The sequence below is a fragment of the Phocoena phocoena genome, chromosome 10, assembly GCF_963924675.1.
Source record: "Phocoena phocoena chromosome 10, mPhoPho1.1, whole genome shotgun sequence".
Classification (NCBI taxonomy): Eukaryota; Metazoa; Chordata; class Mammalia; order Artiodactyla; family Phocoenidae; genus Phocoena; species Phocoena phocoena.
Window position 1 is genome coordinate 3723791 of NC_089228.1, and position 19313 is coordinate 3743103.

The 19313-nt window shown below is 44.7% G+C and overlaps 1 protein-coding gene across 1 annotated transcript in view; it reads left to right on the top strand.

Annotated features, from left to right (window-relative positions):
- The first annotated feature begins 9879 nt into the window (after positions 1-9879).
- C10H3orf20 (chromosome 10 C3orf20 homolog) overlaps positions 9880-19313 on the top strand; it is an 85008-nt gene continuing 75574 nt past the window's right edge. The window contains 5 exon segments of the mRNA XM_065885089.1: positions 9880-10354; positions 11007-11126; positions 17775-17910; positions 18905-18939; positions 18942-19185. Of these exon segments, the coding sequence (XP_065741161.1) occupies positions 9880-10354; positions 11007-11126; positions 17775-17910; positions 18905-18939; positions 18942-19185 (1010 nt within the window).

A 19313-nucleotide genomic window follows, 5' to 3' on the forward strand; every position in this document is an offset into this window, starting at 1 on the left:
GGAACATCTGTCAGGAAGAATTTTAGCCTGTCAAATGATGGCACATGAGGGTACACTGGGAGGCAAAGTGATCTAGTCTCCAGGAGGACCCTGACACTAATGGAGAATTAAGCATATCATTTGAAATGATCAAGAAGACCAGGGAGGACTTCACAGTCCAGAAAGGTAGACATTGATGTCACTTGCTCTTACTATCACTCCTTTTTGAGTGGCGATTATCACAGCCATGCTTAGTGGGCGTTCATTAAGTGTGTATTGAGTGATGGGCACATGTGGAGGTTGCTGGGCATGGTAAGAGCTGTGCTCCTTAGCCACCAGGGTTGGATTTTCATCTCCGCCTGCCTCCCTGGTTCTCCCGCTCTGGGCCCTGATCTCTCTTGGGAGCTGAGTCATCTCAGCCTGGGTAGGATGGACTTGCGCTGGAGTGAGGGACAGTAAGGTCCTTTTGTCTTTACTAACAAGTGGGTGAGCAGAACTCCAGAAGGACTTCCTGTGCCTGAGTACCATTCCCGTCCTCTACCTACTACACCTCAGTGTCCTCTTCACAGCTGCAGACAAGCAGTAGAAGTTGACCACCAGGTCCACAGGGCTGTTACAGCTGCCTCCCAGGCCAGTGAGTCTTGTAAGAAGGTGTTAGAGCAAGTCCTCGAAGCACCTGCTGGAGCCTGTGGTCTCTGTTCCCACAGCACAGTGGTGTTGATGGGAGCACCCCCGTTCTCATTATGGATTGCAAGCTGGAGCACAGAGAGGGTCCGTGATTCGTCACGTGGTATCTAAGTGGCAGATTGTTTAGGTGCATGTTTGCTTCAGACTCATGTTTTCTTCAGCACCCTCTGCTCTTAGTCTTCTGCCCCAGTATTGAGCAGTAATAGACAAAATTCCAAATTCTTGCAAACTTAACCTCTGAAGTCCAGATCAAGGGTGGAGTTGCGAGACCTATTAAATGGTCATTTTGTCAGCCTGATCAGGCAAATATCTCTCCTAACAAAAATGAAAACCAACTGGCCCAGCTGCCTTTTTCTGCAGAAGTTGACAAACTCATCCTAAAATTCATATGGAATTGTAAGGGACCCAGAATATCAAATATTCAAAACAATTTTGAATAAGAACGAAGTTGGGGTACTCACTTCCTGATTTCAAGACTTACTACAAAGCTACAGGGATCAAAACAATGTGGTCCTGGACTTCCCTGGTGGTACAGTGGTTAAGAATCTACCTGCCAATGCAGGGGACATGGGTTCGAGCCCTGATTCGGGAAGATCCCACATGCTGCGGAGCAACTAAGCCCATGCACCACAACTACTGAGTCTGCACTCTAGAGCCCGGGCCCCTAGAGCCCATGCTCTGCAACAAGAGAAGCCACCACAATGAGAAGCCTGCACACCACAACTAGAGAAAGCCTGCGTGCAGCAACGAAGATCTAACGCAGCCAAAAATATATAAATAAATAAATTTATAAAAAAACAATGTGGTACTGACATATTGATAAATCACTGAAACAGAGTTGAGAGTCCAGAAATAAACCCATACATCTATGGTCACTTAATTTTTTGACGGTGCCAAAATCATCCAGTAGGGAAAGAACAGTCTTCTACAGATGGTTCTGAGACAGCTGACTCGCCACATGCAAAACAATGGACTTGGACCCATACGTCTCACCACATAAAAAACAAAAGCACCTCAAAATGGACCAAAGGCTTAAATGTAAAAGTGTAAAACCAACTGAAACAGCTTGTAGGACAAAAGGAGAGGAGACAAAAAGAAAAATTGGAATACTAAAAGGAAAAAACAATTATTAGATATCCTAGAATCATAAGGAAAAATAGAAGAAAAGAGAAGGTGAATAATAGACAAGAGAAAGATGGGAAGAGGTTGTGTTTATAAGGTAGAGCAGAGGGTCTCGAGAGGCATAGTGTAGAGAAGGGATGGGAAGACTAGGCAGGCAGCAACAAGCGCATGAGTATAGGAGGCAGTGGTCATGGAAGGGGCCCCCAAATAACCTTTTGTCCTTGCCCAGGGCACCCACGTTGGACGGGAGAGCAGTCTGTGCATGTTGGCTCAGGGTCACTGTCGACTAATAACTGTAAGTTGGATATTCTCTAGGATTTCAAAGACTGTATAAGCCTTTTTCTAATCCCGTTTTAACAGCATATGTTGAGTGTTTTATGAGCCCAGTTGTTTTATCCTCTTCCATTTCAGACTCGGGGTCCTTCAGCGTTAACACAATTCCAGTTTTAGTGTTTCTTGTGGGCCTGTTTTGTAGGAGTGTGTCCAGCAGATGGCACTGGAGTTCTTAGGCTGCAGACCCGAGCTCTGGTAGCACTGCCCAGTAGAAATGAGGTGTAAGCCGGGTGTGTCAGTTTCAGTTTTCTAGGAACCACATTTAAAAAGTGAAATTAATTTTGTGGTATACAGTCATCCCTCTGTATGTGCCAGGACCTGCCATGGAAACCAAAATCCGTGGATGCTCAAGTTCCACAGGCGGCCCTCTGTACCCACAGTTCTGTATCTGTGGTTTCAACCAACTGTGGATCCTGTAGTGCTGTAGTAGTATTGAAAGATACGCGCATAAGTGGACCCTCACAGTTCAAACCCATGTTGTTCAAGGGTCAACTGTTGAATCCAGTATATCCAAAATATTTCAACATTTAATCAATGTACAAAATGTTTAATGGGATATTTTGCATTTCTTTTCACACCAAGTCTTCAAAATCTACTGTGTATCCACTTACAGCCCATCTTAATTCAGATGCTAAATTTTCATCAGGAATACTTGATCTGTATTTAGACTTCATAAAATAAACATTTGAAAGTAGATTCACATACCCAGGTTCATCCAAACATACTGAAAACATTTAAGAGTTTGCCAATAACTGAATTGATTATCAAGTTTTAAATTTAATGTAGTTCCTTAGTCATATTACACCACATTTCAGATGCTCAAAAGACACAAGTCTAGTGCTGCTGAATGCACAGCACAACTCTGATCTGTTTTTACATGTTTTGTGGTCTGACTGTACATAACTCTCCTGTTAGTAACTAAAGGATTGGCAAACACATCTCTTCCAAGCATATATTAAGCATTCACGCTACTCCTATGGCTTGTTTGACTTGGGAGCCAGCAGTGCTGAAATCTTCTATCAGAAAGCATGACCACACCTCATTCGTGGCATTGTGGAGCTAAGCGAAATGTTTTGGATCAGAAATTGCTTTGAATTATTTGTTTTCATTGTAATCTTTTCTCCAGGCCTTTGTGTGTTTTGATACAGTTCGTTTGAATTGGCTAAATAAATCATTTTGTTTGCTTGCAAAATTCCCAAAGGAGAAACTTTAAATCCATATACATGAGATTCCTGCTATGTTTAGCGGTGCATTTGCTGAAGACTTGTGGGATAATTTATTTCCTCTTAAAGCCATAGTGCAGCCTGGGAGATGGCTATCAGCTGACCTTTTTGTGACACACAGATGAGGCAGTAGAATTTAGAATTTGGAATGGACGTGGGTACTGGTCTTTACAGTTAATACAACACAGAATAGCCACACCATATGTGTTTAATTTTTTTTCAGCCAGTGAATTGAACTAAGTCAGTTATACGTCAGGCAGTTCCTGTAAAAAACTGTATGGCTAAGGTTAGTCGTGATAATTGAAAAGAATTTGTTAACCTCCTGAAAACCATGAGAGAAAATGAAACTCCTGTGGCCCTGGCACCTGCCCTGCTGGCTGGTAGGTGGTGAGGCATTTGCTGGTGTGGACCCGGACATTGGCTTAACGTTCAGAGCATGTGGGGGGGGCGGGGCAGAGTGGGGAGAATGGTGCGATGGTGTATATCATTGTCTAGGAAGATGGGAAAACCAGAACAATCGAAAGAATCAGGGTGTTTTAGTGAAAACCTGTCACCCAGGCTGAGTATTGATCTTCTGTTACCGTTTCTCGGTAAATCCCAGCTGTTCGTGTAACCATGCCCAGTAAATGTACGTCTGTCCAGTGATGGGAGTGGTCACAAATATTACTTGTTTTCTACCCTCCATTTAAACAGCATCTTTCCCTGCTACATTTCTAACTGCCATGTTCTCTCTAACTCTAAGCTCACCTGCTAGGTGGTGGTTTTGCTCCGTTGTAAAAACCTTCCCTGGGGTACGATGTGTTCTGTTTCTGTTTGGTCATTATCAGCAAGTAAGCTTCCCTGAGCTTGAACACGGGTGTAGCTCTTGACCTCTCAGTCCCCACACCACTCCTCTGCGCAGACAGTCTCGGTTTTTCAGGGTTGATATGGAAACCAGGAAATACAAGAATGGGCCCTGCTCCCAGCCCAGGTCTCCCAGGTCACAAGCCTGTCTGAGAACATGCTGCTTTCTTTTCAGGGGCCCTTGTTTGTTGTCTTCTTTCCTAAAGTATCATCTTTACCTTAAAACTGAAAGACTTTGTATCTCTGCTTCCAATTATGATCAGCATAGGTGTTTATGGGATGTGTAATCAATGTAGACCTACCATTTGTGTGGTTTTTTTTTTTAATTTAACATTTCTCAAAACTGAGCGCAAGTTATTTTTTTGCTGCCTAATACTTCATATTAATCTGCATCGTTGTCAAACACTTGCTCAGTTGTTGGCTGGCTACGTTATTTCACTGTTAGGAATGAAGTGGCTATAAGCATCTTTTTGTTTGGTTTGACCACATTTGAAGAACTATCTTCCCTTCTCCTTTTAAAACTGTTCCCTTGGGCATTACTTTGAGAACTAAAATCACTGGGTCAAAGCGTTGATCATTTTTTTGTCTCTCCATGAGTCTTGCCGGGAGACTCATCTTAATGGCCCTTTGGTGCCACAGTGGATCCCCCTGGTGGAGGATGCAGGTGGTTTGCAAGTGGATTCAACTCGAGGAAGAGCGGTGACTGAGGTTGCAGTCTCGAGAGCAAACCTTGCTGGGCAGCAGGCAGTTAAGCTTGATCGTATGCACATGACCCCCCTCTCCTTCCTCTCAGATCCACTCCTCTCCATAGCTCAGCCCTTCTTCCTCTCATCTGCTAGAGAATTCAAGCTGTCCAGAACGTTCTTTATATATTGAATGGAGAGGACAGCGTCTATTCGTTTTCTAATTCCATTTCCACCTCTTTCATGCATCAGGTGTGGGCTTGTTCTCTTGCCTGTCCCAGCCTGAAGCTGCGCTTACTCACAGATGGCAGTCACACGGTTACATCTGGCCCGCTCACTGTCCTTACCAAAAGCGTTCTGGTTAAAACCAGAGAGAGCCAGAGACTAGAGAAAATAGCAAAGAAAATCAGGACCAGATTACTTGAGGGAGCACAGTTTAATTTTGGTTTTAAATATACAGCTGGATACAACTTCTACCCAAAAATGGATTCTTGAATCAGTGCCAGTACGAGAAGGAAGCATGCCCTTTTCTCTTTTTCAAAGCCATGCCTGAATTTCCCCCTCAGCTTCCTTCTTCGTTGGGTGCCCTTGATTTTCCCAAAGCCTGTTTAGAAATTTCCCACTTTTCACCCTTGTTCTGCTTGAGCCCCACAGTATACCCCTGGGAGTTTGCTGGGTCTGTGCCTTTTGAAGTACTCTTTCAGGTGCATAGGCTGGAAATTGCTTTTTTACTGTAGGCAGAAATTGGGGTGCTGTGGGTACAGCTCTCCTCCTTGGCTCATCCCACTGCAGTCGTATTTCTCACACTCCTTCCCAACACACTGCTGGCCCGTGGGAGGAGCGCCCTACAATATAGATGCCACCTCTGCTAGCAGTCCTGTGGTTTCCCATCTGCAAGATGAAGTCAGGGTTCAGCGGTTTACACCAGCTCCTCTCAGCAGGCTGCTGCCCACCCCTCCCACACATTCCCCCCGCCCCCCCCAAGTAACCTGTAGCATCCTCAAGTTACTTGCAGTTCCCCAAATTTGCCAGGCAATTTAGAGCCTCCAACCTGAGCAAGCGCTGTTCTCATCACCTGGAGTGCTCTTCCGTCCTTGTTCACTAGTCACCTACTTCTGAGCCAGTTGCTGACATTTCCAATGCACAGCCTTCTTCAACCACTTCCAATGATTATCTTTTTCTGCTTAGCATTCATTGAGCACTTACCTCTTTTAGGCATTGTGCCAATCCGTAACACATAGGCCCTCATTTAGTCCTCACAGTCCTGGGAGGCAGGGGCTAGTGTCCACAAGTGCGAGGCTTGAGGTCACGTGGCCTGAGTTCTTAGCCGCCCGGTGACACTGCCTTTTCTGGATTTCCCTCTGCCTGGCAGAGAGCACTCAGACTTGGCATAGTAGCCTGTGTGCATGTGCACTCCTCCCCTCATCTCTGTCCTGCCCCCAAGAGGAGACAGCCTGCAAAACTTTGAAGATGTTGGAATGAGGGTCGTCATTTTTCATATCCTTTGTAAACTTCTTCCATGCTCTTTTTATTTCTTTGTGGGAATTGTTAATTGAAACTTTGTTTATAGCCATCTACATGGGCCTATTGGGCTATCTGTCGGATTTTCATGCTATAAGCATTTTTCACTTTCTGGCATGTGGCAGCTTACTTGGTGTCTTAGTGTCGAGGAGGCTGTAAAAAGGGGAGAAGACGTGATGCTTGCCCTCTGTTTGCAGAGACCACATGAGATGCAACTAGCAATTAAAGACGATACATTGAGTACTTTCACTGAGTATATGATTACATAGCATGCAAAATCTTTGGCATGGCATACAAGGCCCTTCACGATTTGTAGCTTTGTCTGGTACTTTCCCATAGAGCCCCAAGGCCCCAGCCATACTGATGTGTTTTGTGGTTCCCTGAACCTGCCATGCTTTAAATGTCTCTGTTCCTTTGCACATACTCTTCTCTTTACCAAGAATGCCTTCTCCCTCCTACCTGCCTGGTGACTTCTTATTCATCTTCTATGACAGCCTTCAGTGCAGCTTCCTTTAGACTTTTGGCTTTGGGTTTTCATGGCCTTTGTACATTTTTATGGCAGTGTGACCCTTATATCAATTTTGTAAGTCTGTTTTGCCTGTTGAACATTGAGCTACTTGAGGGCAAGGCCTGTGTCTCAGTGATGGAAAAATGAACGCGTGACAATGAAAATTAAATATACGGAAAGGAGGGAGTGATGCTGTTCCCACACGGCTGGTTGTCTGTCAGGAATCACATTTGGCTGCAGGAACAGAGATCTGAATAAAGGGACTTAAAGAGATGAGGGGTTCATTCTCTCAGGTGAAACAAGTTTGGAGGCAGGTGGTTAAGTGCCGGTGTGTGGGTGTCACAATGTCAGCAGGAGTCCAGGCTCTGTGCCTCTGCTCGGCCACCTTTCATGCATGGCTTCCCTCCTCAAGGTAACCTCATGGCTCCATAAGGCTGCCAGAGTTACAGCCATCTCATCTATTCCAGACAAGAAGAAAGAGAAGGGCAGTGAGTAAAGAAAAAGTGTTCTCTCCATGCAGACAGACTTCTTGAAAAGATATCCAGGATCCCACCCAACAGCTCTACCTGCATCTCATAGGCCAGAATGGAGTCACGTGGTCACCTCTAGCTGAGTTTTGCAGAGATAAATACATGGTAACAAATAGAGGTTATTTGTGCATTTAATTTAAAATGACATTTCTTTTCAAGAAAAACAGTTGTTCAATCTGAAAAGACTTTTCTCCAAAGAAGATATAAAAGTGGAAAAGTGGCCAATAAACACGTGAAAAGGTGGTCAACATCATTAGTCGTTAGGGAAGTGCAAATCAAAAACACAATGAGGTACCACTTCACACCCTCTAGGATGGCACTAAAATCAAAAAGACATAATAACAAGTGTTGACAAGGACATGGAGAAATTTAAAACCTCATACATTACAGGTTTTGTAAAAAGAACTGTAGAATGGTGCAGCTACTTTGGAAACCAGCCTGGTAGTTCCCGAAAATGTTAAACATTGAGTTATCATACGACCGAGCAATTCCATTCCTGGGTATCAACCCAAGAGAATGAAAGAATCCATTCACAGAAGAACTTGTACCTGAATGTTCCATCGTAATAGCCAAAAAGTGGAAACAACCGAAGTGTCCAAACAATACTGAATGGATCAACAAATGGTGGTCTTTCCATATAATGAAGTATATGCATGAAGTACTGATACATGCTGTAACTTGGATGAACCTCAAAAACATGATGGTAAAAGAAGCCAGTCACAAAAGACTTCCAGTTATATGTGATTATATGTTGTTATATGTAATCACACACATAAGTTATATGTGTGATTCCAGTTATATGAAATGTCCAGAACAGGCAGATCTATAGAGGCACACAGCAGATTAGTCGTTGCCTCGGGGGAGGAGGAATGGAGAGTGAGTGCTAATGGGTTTTTTTGGGGGGTGATAAAAATGTTCTAAAATTAGATAGTGGTGATGGTTGCACAACTGTGACTATACTAAAAACCATTGTACACTTTAAAAAGGGTGAATTGTATGGTATGTAAATTACATCTCAATAAAGCTGTTTTAAAACCCAGCTTTTATCTGTTTGTAAGGCATATCTTCAAAATTAACCTCACAAGAAAGGAACTGGTAGGGGGTGGGGTGGGGTTCCTCAAACCAGTTAACATTTCAAGGATTGTATTCCTCTTCTCTTCATTTGAATCCTGGCTTTAAAACAGATCTGCCCTGCATGGTCAGGGTCAGATCCCTCTGGCTGGTTGCCCAGATGACCAAGATTCTGAGTGGTCTCTTTGTTCTGTAGACTTATCATTTCAAAAACGAACCTATTTTTCTGAGTCTCCAAAGCTGAGGAATAGAGATGCCAGGGAGTCAGCAAATAGATGTAGAAAGCCAGTTTATCTGCAAACCAGCAGAATGTCTGAAGGGGTTGCTCTGTGGGACTCTTGTTCCTAGGAGATTTTTTTTGCTGGTGGATGGGCAGTTCAGTTGGAAGCCTGTGAGGAAGTCGTGTTGTCTTTGGAAAGGTCTCTATGCCAAGAGTCTGCAGGCAGGCAACTCCTGACCAAGAGCTCTGTCTCTGTAAGCCTTCGATTCCTCATCAGTGAAACCGGAAAGATAATAGCCTTTTCCACACCAGGGCAGCCGCACTGTAAATGCTGAGGGTGTGCACCAGGGGCGCAGTTCTGGAATGGCAAACTTGGGGTGGCTCCAGAGGACACAGTTTGAAGAGTGAAAGAATGAGGATTGTCTGGCAGGAGAAGAGGGCCATGGACGTCATGGGGAGTGGTTGTCAGGATGGAAGGTGGTAGAACTGATGACTAGAAGGCTGCGGTAGCAGGAGTTGTCAGAAGTTCTAGATTTGAGGAGATGTGGTAAACGATGTTAGTCGTTGGACTAAAAAAATTCATCCTCCTCCTCCTTTCCCATTCGCCCTTGGATGTACATGTTGAATCCAGGCCCATCCTTGCATTGCAACCAGGAGCTTCCATCCACATCACCTTCCCCCAGAAGGAACCAATGAAACTTCTTTTTGTTTTTGCAGGTTTTTATTGAGAGACCACAAGCAGGTCTTCCACCCTCAGATCTCTGACTACAAAAGGTGCGATGGAACATTTTTCCCTTCCCCATTCTTTTCCTTACTCCAGCCCAGGGTCTGTTTGGGGAACCTGCTCATCCCGAGGCCCCTCCCAAAGTGACTCACTAACGTGGTCTCTGACGCATCCCCGGGAAGGGAAGTGGGGTGATGGGGGGGCATCCCTTTGTGGGAGAGAGTGACCAATTATTTATCCTCCCGCATAGGATGCCCTGGCTCAATGACCTGTAAGGGCCATTTCAGCACTTGCATTCCATCTGTCCCCAAGGCCTCACCTTAGGTGAGAACTTTGGCTCTCATTCAGCTCTCAGGGTGTCTGCCTCCTCACAGCTGAAGGTTCTTCTTGTCTGAGATGGACAGTATTACCTAGTAGTATGTGTGCTCTAGGACCATGAATGGCATCAATACTAACCGAGAACTATACCAGCAATACACCGCCACGGACCCCAAGCTGCCGGCCCGCATCTCCAGGGTGCTCATCGTCTGCCAGAGTGCAGGCATTTCTGTACCCAAGGGCATCAGAAACATCTTTGAGTTTACCTGGGAGGAGCTGATCACTGACCCCATGATCCCTACCCCTTCTGAGATCCTGGGCCTGGAGATCAGCATTGGAGCCCCGCCCGTGGTGCTTATGGAACCGGCCCCTGTGCAGGCCCCTGTCAAGAACAAGCCACCCCTGCCAGTGCTACCACTGCCGATGCTGCCCGCTTCCACTGGGCCGGCCAGATTCTCCACGCACTCTCCTACCCACGGCCAACGGGGGCCATCCAGCCAGGAGACCCTGCACAGGTTCCAGAGGCAGTCTATCCACCTGCTGACTGAGCTCCTCACCCTGAAGATGAAGGCCATGCTGGAGTCCATGTCCAGTAAATCAGCGAAGTCTGGCTCACCAGATCCTGACTCGTTTTTCTGGGCCTGGAAGGGTCTGGCCTGGGCATGTGTGTATGCGTCCACTGCACCCACCCCAGACAGGTCTACAAGAATGTGCCGTGAAAAGGTGGCAGCCAAGGGTCCGCTTTGCAACTCAGCTCTTTCCTGAGACCACCCCCAAGAATCATCCTTTCACCCCTCTCCGTTCTCCATTTTGTCCTCCCATCCCTCCAGCTTTGCTGAGCCCAGATTGAGAGGTTGGCCATGAGAACAGTGTGAGGTATTGAAAGGGGGAGTTTGTGGAAATGATGCCGAGGTAGAGAGAGGCAGCACCCAGGAGGAGGGGGTAAATCGGGAGGGCCAGTTGGTGGGTAGCAGGGCAGAGCCAAGCAGAGCCAGAACCAGGAGAGTCGTGAGAACTGGGAGAACACCGTAGAAGAGAACTTTAAAGATTTCTCTTAATTACTCTGAGCCTTCTCCAGCATTAAAAAATCTTTTTCTTCCAGAAATTGGTTGTTTTGTAACAACAGGGCAATTTAGAATATCTGATCTACCATACAACTAGGACAAAAACGTCATTATTATACTTTTGATTAAAAAAATTAAAATAAAAAAATTGAAAGCAGAATCCCATCTGTTCCACTCCAGATTCTTCCACAAACATCCCAGCCATGGGAGTGAACTCACCTTACCAGCTTGTCTACGAGTCCTCTACTGGCTGTCTGAGTTTTTCCCTCTCAACCGGAAGGGAAGTCAAGAAGAAAACAGGTAACAGTGATTCCCAGCAAGACCTTTTGACCTACCTTTGGTGGTAGGGGTGGGATGGGGAGGGGGATAGAATATTTCCTGTGTAGGCTGATGAGATGATTTGATTTGGTTTTCTGATAGGAAGGATATATAGCTGCCCTGGCTGGAGACCCAGCAGCTATTGACAGATTCTGTCCCATAAAAGGTGACATATCTCAACCCAGTCACTCCACTTTGCAGTCTCATCGTTTGAATGTTTACAAGTGCTCCATTTCAGTTAACGCGGTTCCTCTCACCTGGGGCAACACCCCTAGCAAACCCACATCTTCCACCTCCTATGTTATCCCATACTCACCCCCTCTTCTCAGAGAGAGACCTGTGTTACCCATACTCACCCAGCAAGTGGGGGAACCAGTAACTGAACGGACGTATTTGGATACCAAGCCTAACCTTGTGTCCCCAGCTGGGTCAGTTTATGTGGGCAGAAAACAGACATAGAGGCCATTTCTTTTCTATTGCAGAAAACGCAGAGCAGAAGGAAAGGCTTAAAGGAAAGAACTGGTGGCAGGTGAGACCAAACACGGTAGCAGTGACTGTGCAGCCAGAGCTTGGAGGAGAGATGGGTTGGGGCTGGAGAGGGCAGAGAAGGAACTTTCTCTCGTGGAACTTCCAGGGCCCCCAAGGCTGTGGTGATAGAGTGGTGGGGTAGGGGAGGGACTGTATTTGCAAAGTGGTGGTGGGAGGATCCACAGAAGTTTGGGATGCTCAAAGACTGTCCAGTGCTTCCCACAGACACTGGAGGTAAGGCTAGAAGTTGAGAAGCTTGGATTTTATTCCTGAGCCCACCTCGGATTGCTATGAGATTTGCCTTCCTCCAGGCCTCACTCTCCATATCAAGTTGATCCTGTAGCCTTTCAGTCAGTGAACAAATGTTTATTGAACAATTGCTAGTTGTCAGTCACTGTTCTTTTTTTTGGTACGCGGGCCTCTCACTGTTGTGGCCTCTCCCATTGCGGAGCACAGGCTCCGGATGCGCAGGCTCAGCAGCCATGGCTCACGGGCCCAGCCGCTCCGCGGCATGTGGGATCTTCCTGGACCGGGGCACAAACTCGTGTCCCCTGCATTGGCAGGGGGACTCTCAACCACTGCGCCACCAGGGAAGCCCCAGTCACTGTTCTGAATGCTGTGGGTACATGTGTGGATTTTAAGACAAGGAACACCTTCCCTGGTGGAGGTGACATCCTCAGACTCTTGTTTCCCCTGTTCCTTTACCTCTCATGACACATTTTCTGTCACTGTGAGCATCACTTCCAGCATCCCTCTTTATATGCTCCTGGTTTATCATATCTCCTCCTGAGCTGGCCCTAAATCAATGCAGTCTCTTTGAGGGGAAATGAAGTATCCTCAGGACACCCAGTGATTTCATGATTTTTTTCTTCCTAATGACCTCGGGGTGATGCCTTGAGTAAGTTTGTTCCAAAACAAAAGTTACGTACGTCTGTTGGTCTCTTTGTCTATGTGGCTGTTTTCCTCTGCCACCCGAGGATGTGATTACCCCATGATGTTGCATCATTCTCACTAGGATGTTCAACGCTGGTGCATTTCTTATAGGTTCCTGATATGGTTTAGAAATTATTCTCACACATGTGTGCTAGGATGGGTGGTTAACCTTCCCTAATAGTTTATAAGGAACCGTGTGTCCTAGCTTGCCCAGGAAAGTCCCAGTTTATGCTGTTGTCCTGGCATAACTATTAATTATACACACTTTCACTCCAAAGTACCCTAGCTTAAAGAACATATTGTAGAGTCGTTGTGGTTTTAAGTCACTTTGGGTTTGGGACCTCTGCTATCTGTTCCATGTACACGTGCTGTCACACCTTGCCAGCTGGCCCCCTTTACAGTTCTAGGGTCATGCAGACTTGGAGCAGACAGGCTCCAGGAGTTGGACCTACTCCCTGAGCAGACAGCAGCTATTTCTGGAGCATAGCCCAACTTAACAGGCAGAGAATTGAGAGAAATCTGTCAACAGTGGTTCCTGGTTGTCACACTTGGGGACCCAAAGCAACTAGGGGCAGGCCAGAAATGGATGCTCAGGCCAGCAGATGTTCCAGGAGGTCAGCCAGCAGGTAGGTGGGCCTTAGGGTCAAGTCTCTGGTCTCATGGCTGGAGGAGTCAGGAAAGGGACCAGGAAGCACTGAAAGTGACAAGATACCAGACATGGTACCCAAGCACCAACCAGAAACCTCGAGGCTTGGCTGACAGTGAGAAAGACTCCATTCTGAGGCCTTCAGGGCTCAGTTGGAGCCTAAGCAATGCCCCTGGCCTGAAGACTCATTTTATTTTTGAGTCCAAGGTGAAGGTGAGCCTACATATATCAAGGAAGAGCATGTGGCTCCAGCTGAGTAGGCAGCAGAGACTCAGAAGCAGGCAGGACCTGAATAGATGCTTCTGGAAATTCAGCCATGGATGATCACCTCCACAATTTTATGTCATCATATCCTCATACCACCTAAGACTTGCCATGGGGGATAACTGTGAAAATAATGGAAATAAGCCCAAAACATTGCCACCACAGATTTGAGCAGGCAGAAGAAAGAATCAGCTCGAAGACAGGATAATGGAAATTATTGAGTCTGAAGAACAGAAAGAAAAAAGACTGAAGAAAAATGAACAGAGCCTAAGGGAACTGTGGGACACCATCAAGTGGCATATGCATGTGGGAGTCCCAGAAGAGGAAGAGAGATCAAAAGAGGCAGAGAGAATATTTAAAGAAACAATGGCTGAAATTTTCCCAAATTTGATGCAAGACATGAATATAAACGTCAGAGAAACTCAGCAGACTCCCAGAAAGATGAACTCAGAGAAACCCACACCAAGACACATTAATCATCAAACTTTCAAAAGACAAAGACAAAAAGAGAATCTTGAAAGCAGTAAGAGAGAAGTGAATCCTCACATACAATGAAGTTCAATAAGATCATTAGCAGGTTTCTCATCAGAATTTGGAGGATACAAGGTACAGGGCAAATATATTCAAAATGCTTAAAGAAAAAACCTGTCAGCTAAGAATCAATCCTGAATTCAGGAAAACTGTGCTTCAAAACTGAGCAAGACATTAAGACATATAAAACCTGAGGCAGTTCATGACAACTAAATCTGTGCTGCAGGAAGTGCTCAAGGGAGTCCTGCAAGGTGAAATGAAAGGACACTAGAGAGAACCACAAAGCTATATGGAGAAATAAAGACCTCAATAAAGGTAATACATAGGAAAGAATGAAAGCTAGTATTATTGTAACAGCAGTTTGTAACGGCACTTTTTGTTTTTCTACATGATTTAAGAGACTAATATATTTAAAGAAAAAAATTAGTGTAAAAGCCAGTATTACTGTTAACTTTGGTTTGTAGCTCCAAATCTTAGTTTCTACATAATTTGAAAGATTTAAAAGAAATGTTAATTTATGTTTTGGGACATACGATATAAAAAGATGTAATTTTTAGGACATTAACAACTGACAGTGATGGGGATGATGCTGTAAAGGAGGAGAGTTTTTGTACGTTATTGAAGTTTTGTACGTTATTGAAGTTGTAATCCCCATGGTAACCACAAAGAAAATAACTACAATATGCAGAAAAGGAAATGAGAAATTTTAAAATTTCACTACAAGAAATTAAAACAAATTAAGACAGTAATGCAGGATATGAAGAGCAAAAACTCTAATAAGGCATATAGAAAATAAAAAACACAGTAACAGAAGCAAGTCCCTCCTTATCAGTAATTCCTTTAAATGTAAATTGGCTAAATTTTGTAATCAAAAGACTGAGATTGGGAGAATGAATAGCAACTCATGATCCAACTATACGCTATAAGAGACTCACTTGAGATCCAGAGACACAATTGGGTTTGAATGTGAAAATATGGAAAAAGATATTCCATGCAAATAGTAACCAAAGGAGAGCAGAGGTGACTATACTAATATCAGATAAAACAGACTTTAAATTTAAAAAGATTACAAGAGACAAAGAAGGGCATTCTATAATAATAAAATTTCAATACAGTAAGAAGATACAACAGTTATAAACATTTATGCACCTAATGACAGGCTGTCAAAATATATGAAGCAAAACCTGACCAGTTGAAGACAAGTAGTTCTACAGTAATAGTGGATAGAATAACAGACAGAAGTAAGAAAATAAAAAACAACATGATAAATCAACTAGATCTAACAGACACATGCAGAACACAAACAAAACAACAAAAACAGTGCACATTCTTTTCAAGTGTACATGGGACATTTCTAGGATAGATCATATGTTAGGCCACAAATTAAGTCTCAGTAGATTAAAAGAAATAGATTTCACTCAAAGTATCTTATCTTACCACAATGAGATGAAGTTAGAAATCAGTAACAGAAGGAAAACTGGAACATTTATAAAATTGTGGAAATTAAATAACACACACCTAATCAATGGATCAAAGAAGAAATTACAAGGAAAACTATAAAATACTAGAGACAAATGAAAATGAAAACAGCGGGCTTCCCTGGTGGTACAGTGGTTGAGAGTCCACCTGCCAATGCAGGGGACATGGGTTCGTGCCCCGGTCTGGGAAGATCCCACATGCTGCGGAGTGGCTAGGCCCGTGAGCCATGGCCGCTGAGCCTGTGTGTCCGGAGCCTGTGCTCTGCAACGGGAGAGGCCACAACAGTGAGAGGCCCATGTACTGCAAAAAAAAAAAAAAGAAAAAAGAAAATGAAAGCAGCATACCAAAACTTATGGGGTGCAATGAAAGCAATGCTAAGGGGAAAATTTGTAGCTTTAATGCTTACATTAAAAGGCAAGAAAGATCTCAAGTAAACAACCTAACTTTACAACTTAAGGAACTTTAAACTAAACCCAAAGCTAGAGAAGGAAGGAAATAAAGGTTAGAGCAGAGATAAACTAAATAGAGAATATAAAAACAACAGAAAATCAATGAAACCAAAAGTTGATGCTTCAGAAAGATCAACACAATTGACAAATCTTTAGCTAGATGGACTAAGAAAAAAAGAAAGGAGACTCAAATTCCTAAAATCAGAATTGAAAATGGGACACAACTATTGATTCTACAGAAATAAAAGGGATTATCAGAGAGTACTATGAACAACTAACTGTATGCCAACAAATTGGATAACCTGCATGAAGTGGACAGATTCCTAAAACACAAAACCTACTTAGACTAAATCATGAAGAAATAGAAAATTTGAACTAGACCTATAAATAGTAAGAGATTCAATCAGTTATCAAAAATCTCCCAACAAAGAAAATCCCTGGACCTGATAACTTCAGTGATGAATTCTACCGAACATTTAAAGAAGAATTAATGCCAATTGTTCTAAAATTTTTCCCCAAAATTGAAGAGGGAACACTTCCCAACTCATTCTGTGAGGCCAATATTGCCCTGATATTGGAGCCAAAGGCACTAGAAGAAGACTACAGACCAATATACCTGATGAACATTGTTGCAAAATTCCTTAGCAAAATATTAGCAAACAGAATTCGGCAGCATAATAAAAGGATTATACAACATGATACTAAACAGGATTTATTCCTGGAATGCAACTTCTCTGGTGGTCCAGTGGTTGACTCCATGCTGCCAATGCAGGGGGCCCTGGTTCGAACCCTGTTCAGGGAACTAGATCCCACATACCTCAACTAAAAGATCCCGCATGCCACAATGAAGATCCCGAGTGCCACAACCAAGACCTGGCACAGCCAAATAAATAAATATTTTAAAAAATTGAAAAGAAAGATTTGGTCTATGCCTATAATGGAATATTATGTAGCCTTAAAAAGGAAGGGAATTCTGCAATATGTTATAACATGGGTGAAACATGAGGACATTATGCTACATGAAACAAACCAGTCACAAAAAAGTCAAATACTGTATGATTCCACTTATAGGAGGTACTTAGAGTACTCAAAATCATAAAGATAGAAAGTAGATTGGCAGTTGCCAGGGGCTGGGGGTAGGGGAGAATGGGGGGTTATTGTTACAGAGTTTCAATTTTATAAGATAAAAAGAGTTACGGGAATAGATGGTGATAACGGTTGCACAACACTGTGAATGTATTTAATACCACTGAACTTGCCTCTTAAAATTTAAGTCGCTAAATTTTTGTTATACGTATTTTACCACAAGCACACACAAAAGCCCGCAAAACATCACAGTCTTGAGTCTCAGTTGATATATTCTGCCCTCTGCCGAAGGCCGAGGTAAGCCAGCATCAGAGAAGTGTTGAAGCCCTTGAGCCATTGAGCCATTGAGATGGAACTGGGACTTTTTGTCTTAAGTCAGAAGTGTCACAAGGGAATCCCTTCTGTATCCACCACAGCCATGTGTGTGCTGTCTCTACCCAGGACCAGGCCGCCCTTGGGGAAATGTGGCTGGATTCACCACTCTGCATGAGTGTTCCTGACACACACTCGGTTGACTCACAGAGCGCCGCCTCTGTTTCATAAGTGACCTGCTGGGGATTCTTATCCCTGGAAGCATAAATGATTCCCACAGTTATTTTGATTCTCAAGGGATGCAGCTCTCCTGCTCTCCCCGCCCCCTCACCCCAGGTGAACATAACGTCTTGAGAAACCATTTTCTAAAACCCTCCCTAACCTGTTCATCTCCAGCTACAGGCAAACCCCCAAATTTGGAAGAAGTAGTCTTGACATCCCCACAACGAGGAGCGGGAACCTCTGCCTCTGAGGTTATCGAGTTCAGCGACCCCTGCCCTGAAGCCCGGGAGAAGCTGCAGGAGATGTGTCGCCTTATGTGAGCACCTTAGTGGTTGGGGGTGTATGGGAGAGGAGGGCACAGCCTGTGTGTGCGTGGAGGGGGATCACGGACATGTTGGCTCCCCAGTGCCCCCAGCCACAGTGACAGGGTGATAGTTGTCCCTCACACACAGGTCCCTAGTCCTTCCACAATCACAGTCATTTTCAGTCCTACTATGACCTTATGAGGAAGGCAGGTTTATGCCCGTTTTACAGATGAGGAAACTGAGGTACCCCAAGCACATGGTAAGGCATTGTCTGAGGTCCCACAGCTCAATGGGCCTGTCTCAGGGCAATGTTCTTTGCCTCGTCACCAGTGAGACCCCTTTGCATGGCTTCTTAAAGTTTACGCACCCTTACAGTTAAGAACGTTTATTTCTTGACATAATTTGTCAGATGTTCTCTTAGAAAAAAAGGAACAGCTCTCAAAACAAAAAACACTGACATGGGTGATTAATGGTATTTATGATTTTGTGTGTCCCACAAGTCCTAGCAAGTGAATCTGCGTTCCTCCAAAGGCCTGGACCATGGGCCATAAAGGATTTCAAACCTAGTTACATCTAAGCATATATGTGTCCTGGGGCTCACAGGCCAGTGTCACTGCAGCTGTAGAAAATGCGTAGAGGGCAGCCACCCAGTTTGCTCCTTACTGTGACATTCCAGAAGGAAGCTGTCTTCCTTTGTAAGCTCAGGATTGGGAGGTGATCAAAGCCTCCAGCTCTGCCACCCCGTTCCACACGCAGCTCCACTCCATGGGTCCCCACTCCTGTGCAAAAGGTGGAAATCAGGCCAGGGCCGGTCTCAAAGGGGTATGGGGACCTTCCCAGTTCTTCCTAAAAACATTACCTGTAAGGATGAGGGGTTGGGGTAGGGACAGATACTTTGGGGACAGGGAAATGGAATGGGAGTCTGGGGAGCTGGGGAGGGGCTGTAGAGAGCCTGGTGAGTGAGAGGCAAGTGGCTAGAAAATATGTTGGTCTCCTTCCCTGCAGAGAAGCCGAAAGGGTCTCGTGGAAAGGGAGGAATTTCTACCCATGATCTTACGCAACTACAGGGCAAAGATGCCCCCTCATCTAATGTCTACCCCCAAAGGGGACGCTCAGATCCCAAGCTCCCACCAACCGCACCCTCCAGGTGCTCAGACTTCCACTCCCACCCCTCACCAACCTCCTGCCCGTCATCTTCACTTGGACCGGCATTCTCAGGAATGGAAGGCACCCGAGAAGGCCATCAAGTTGCATTACACCTTCTATGATGGGTCCTTCTTCGTTTAGTATCCTTTTATTTGGTGCTTGCCTTTCTCCCCAGCAGCTCAGCCCAGAGAACTCCAGGCTTTGACAAAGCCAGAGTGTTTCCTTTGGCTTTTCATTTGGTCAGAGAAGTCTGGTGACGGGTCCTCTG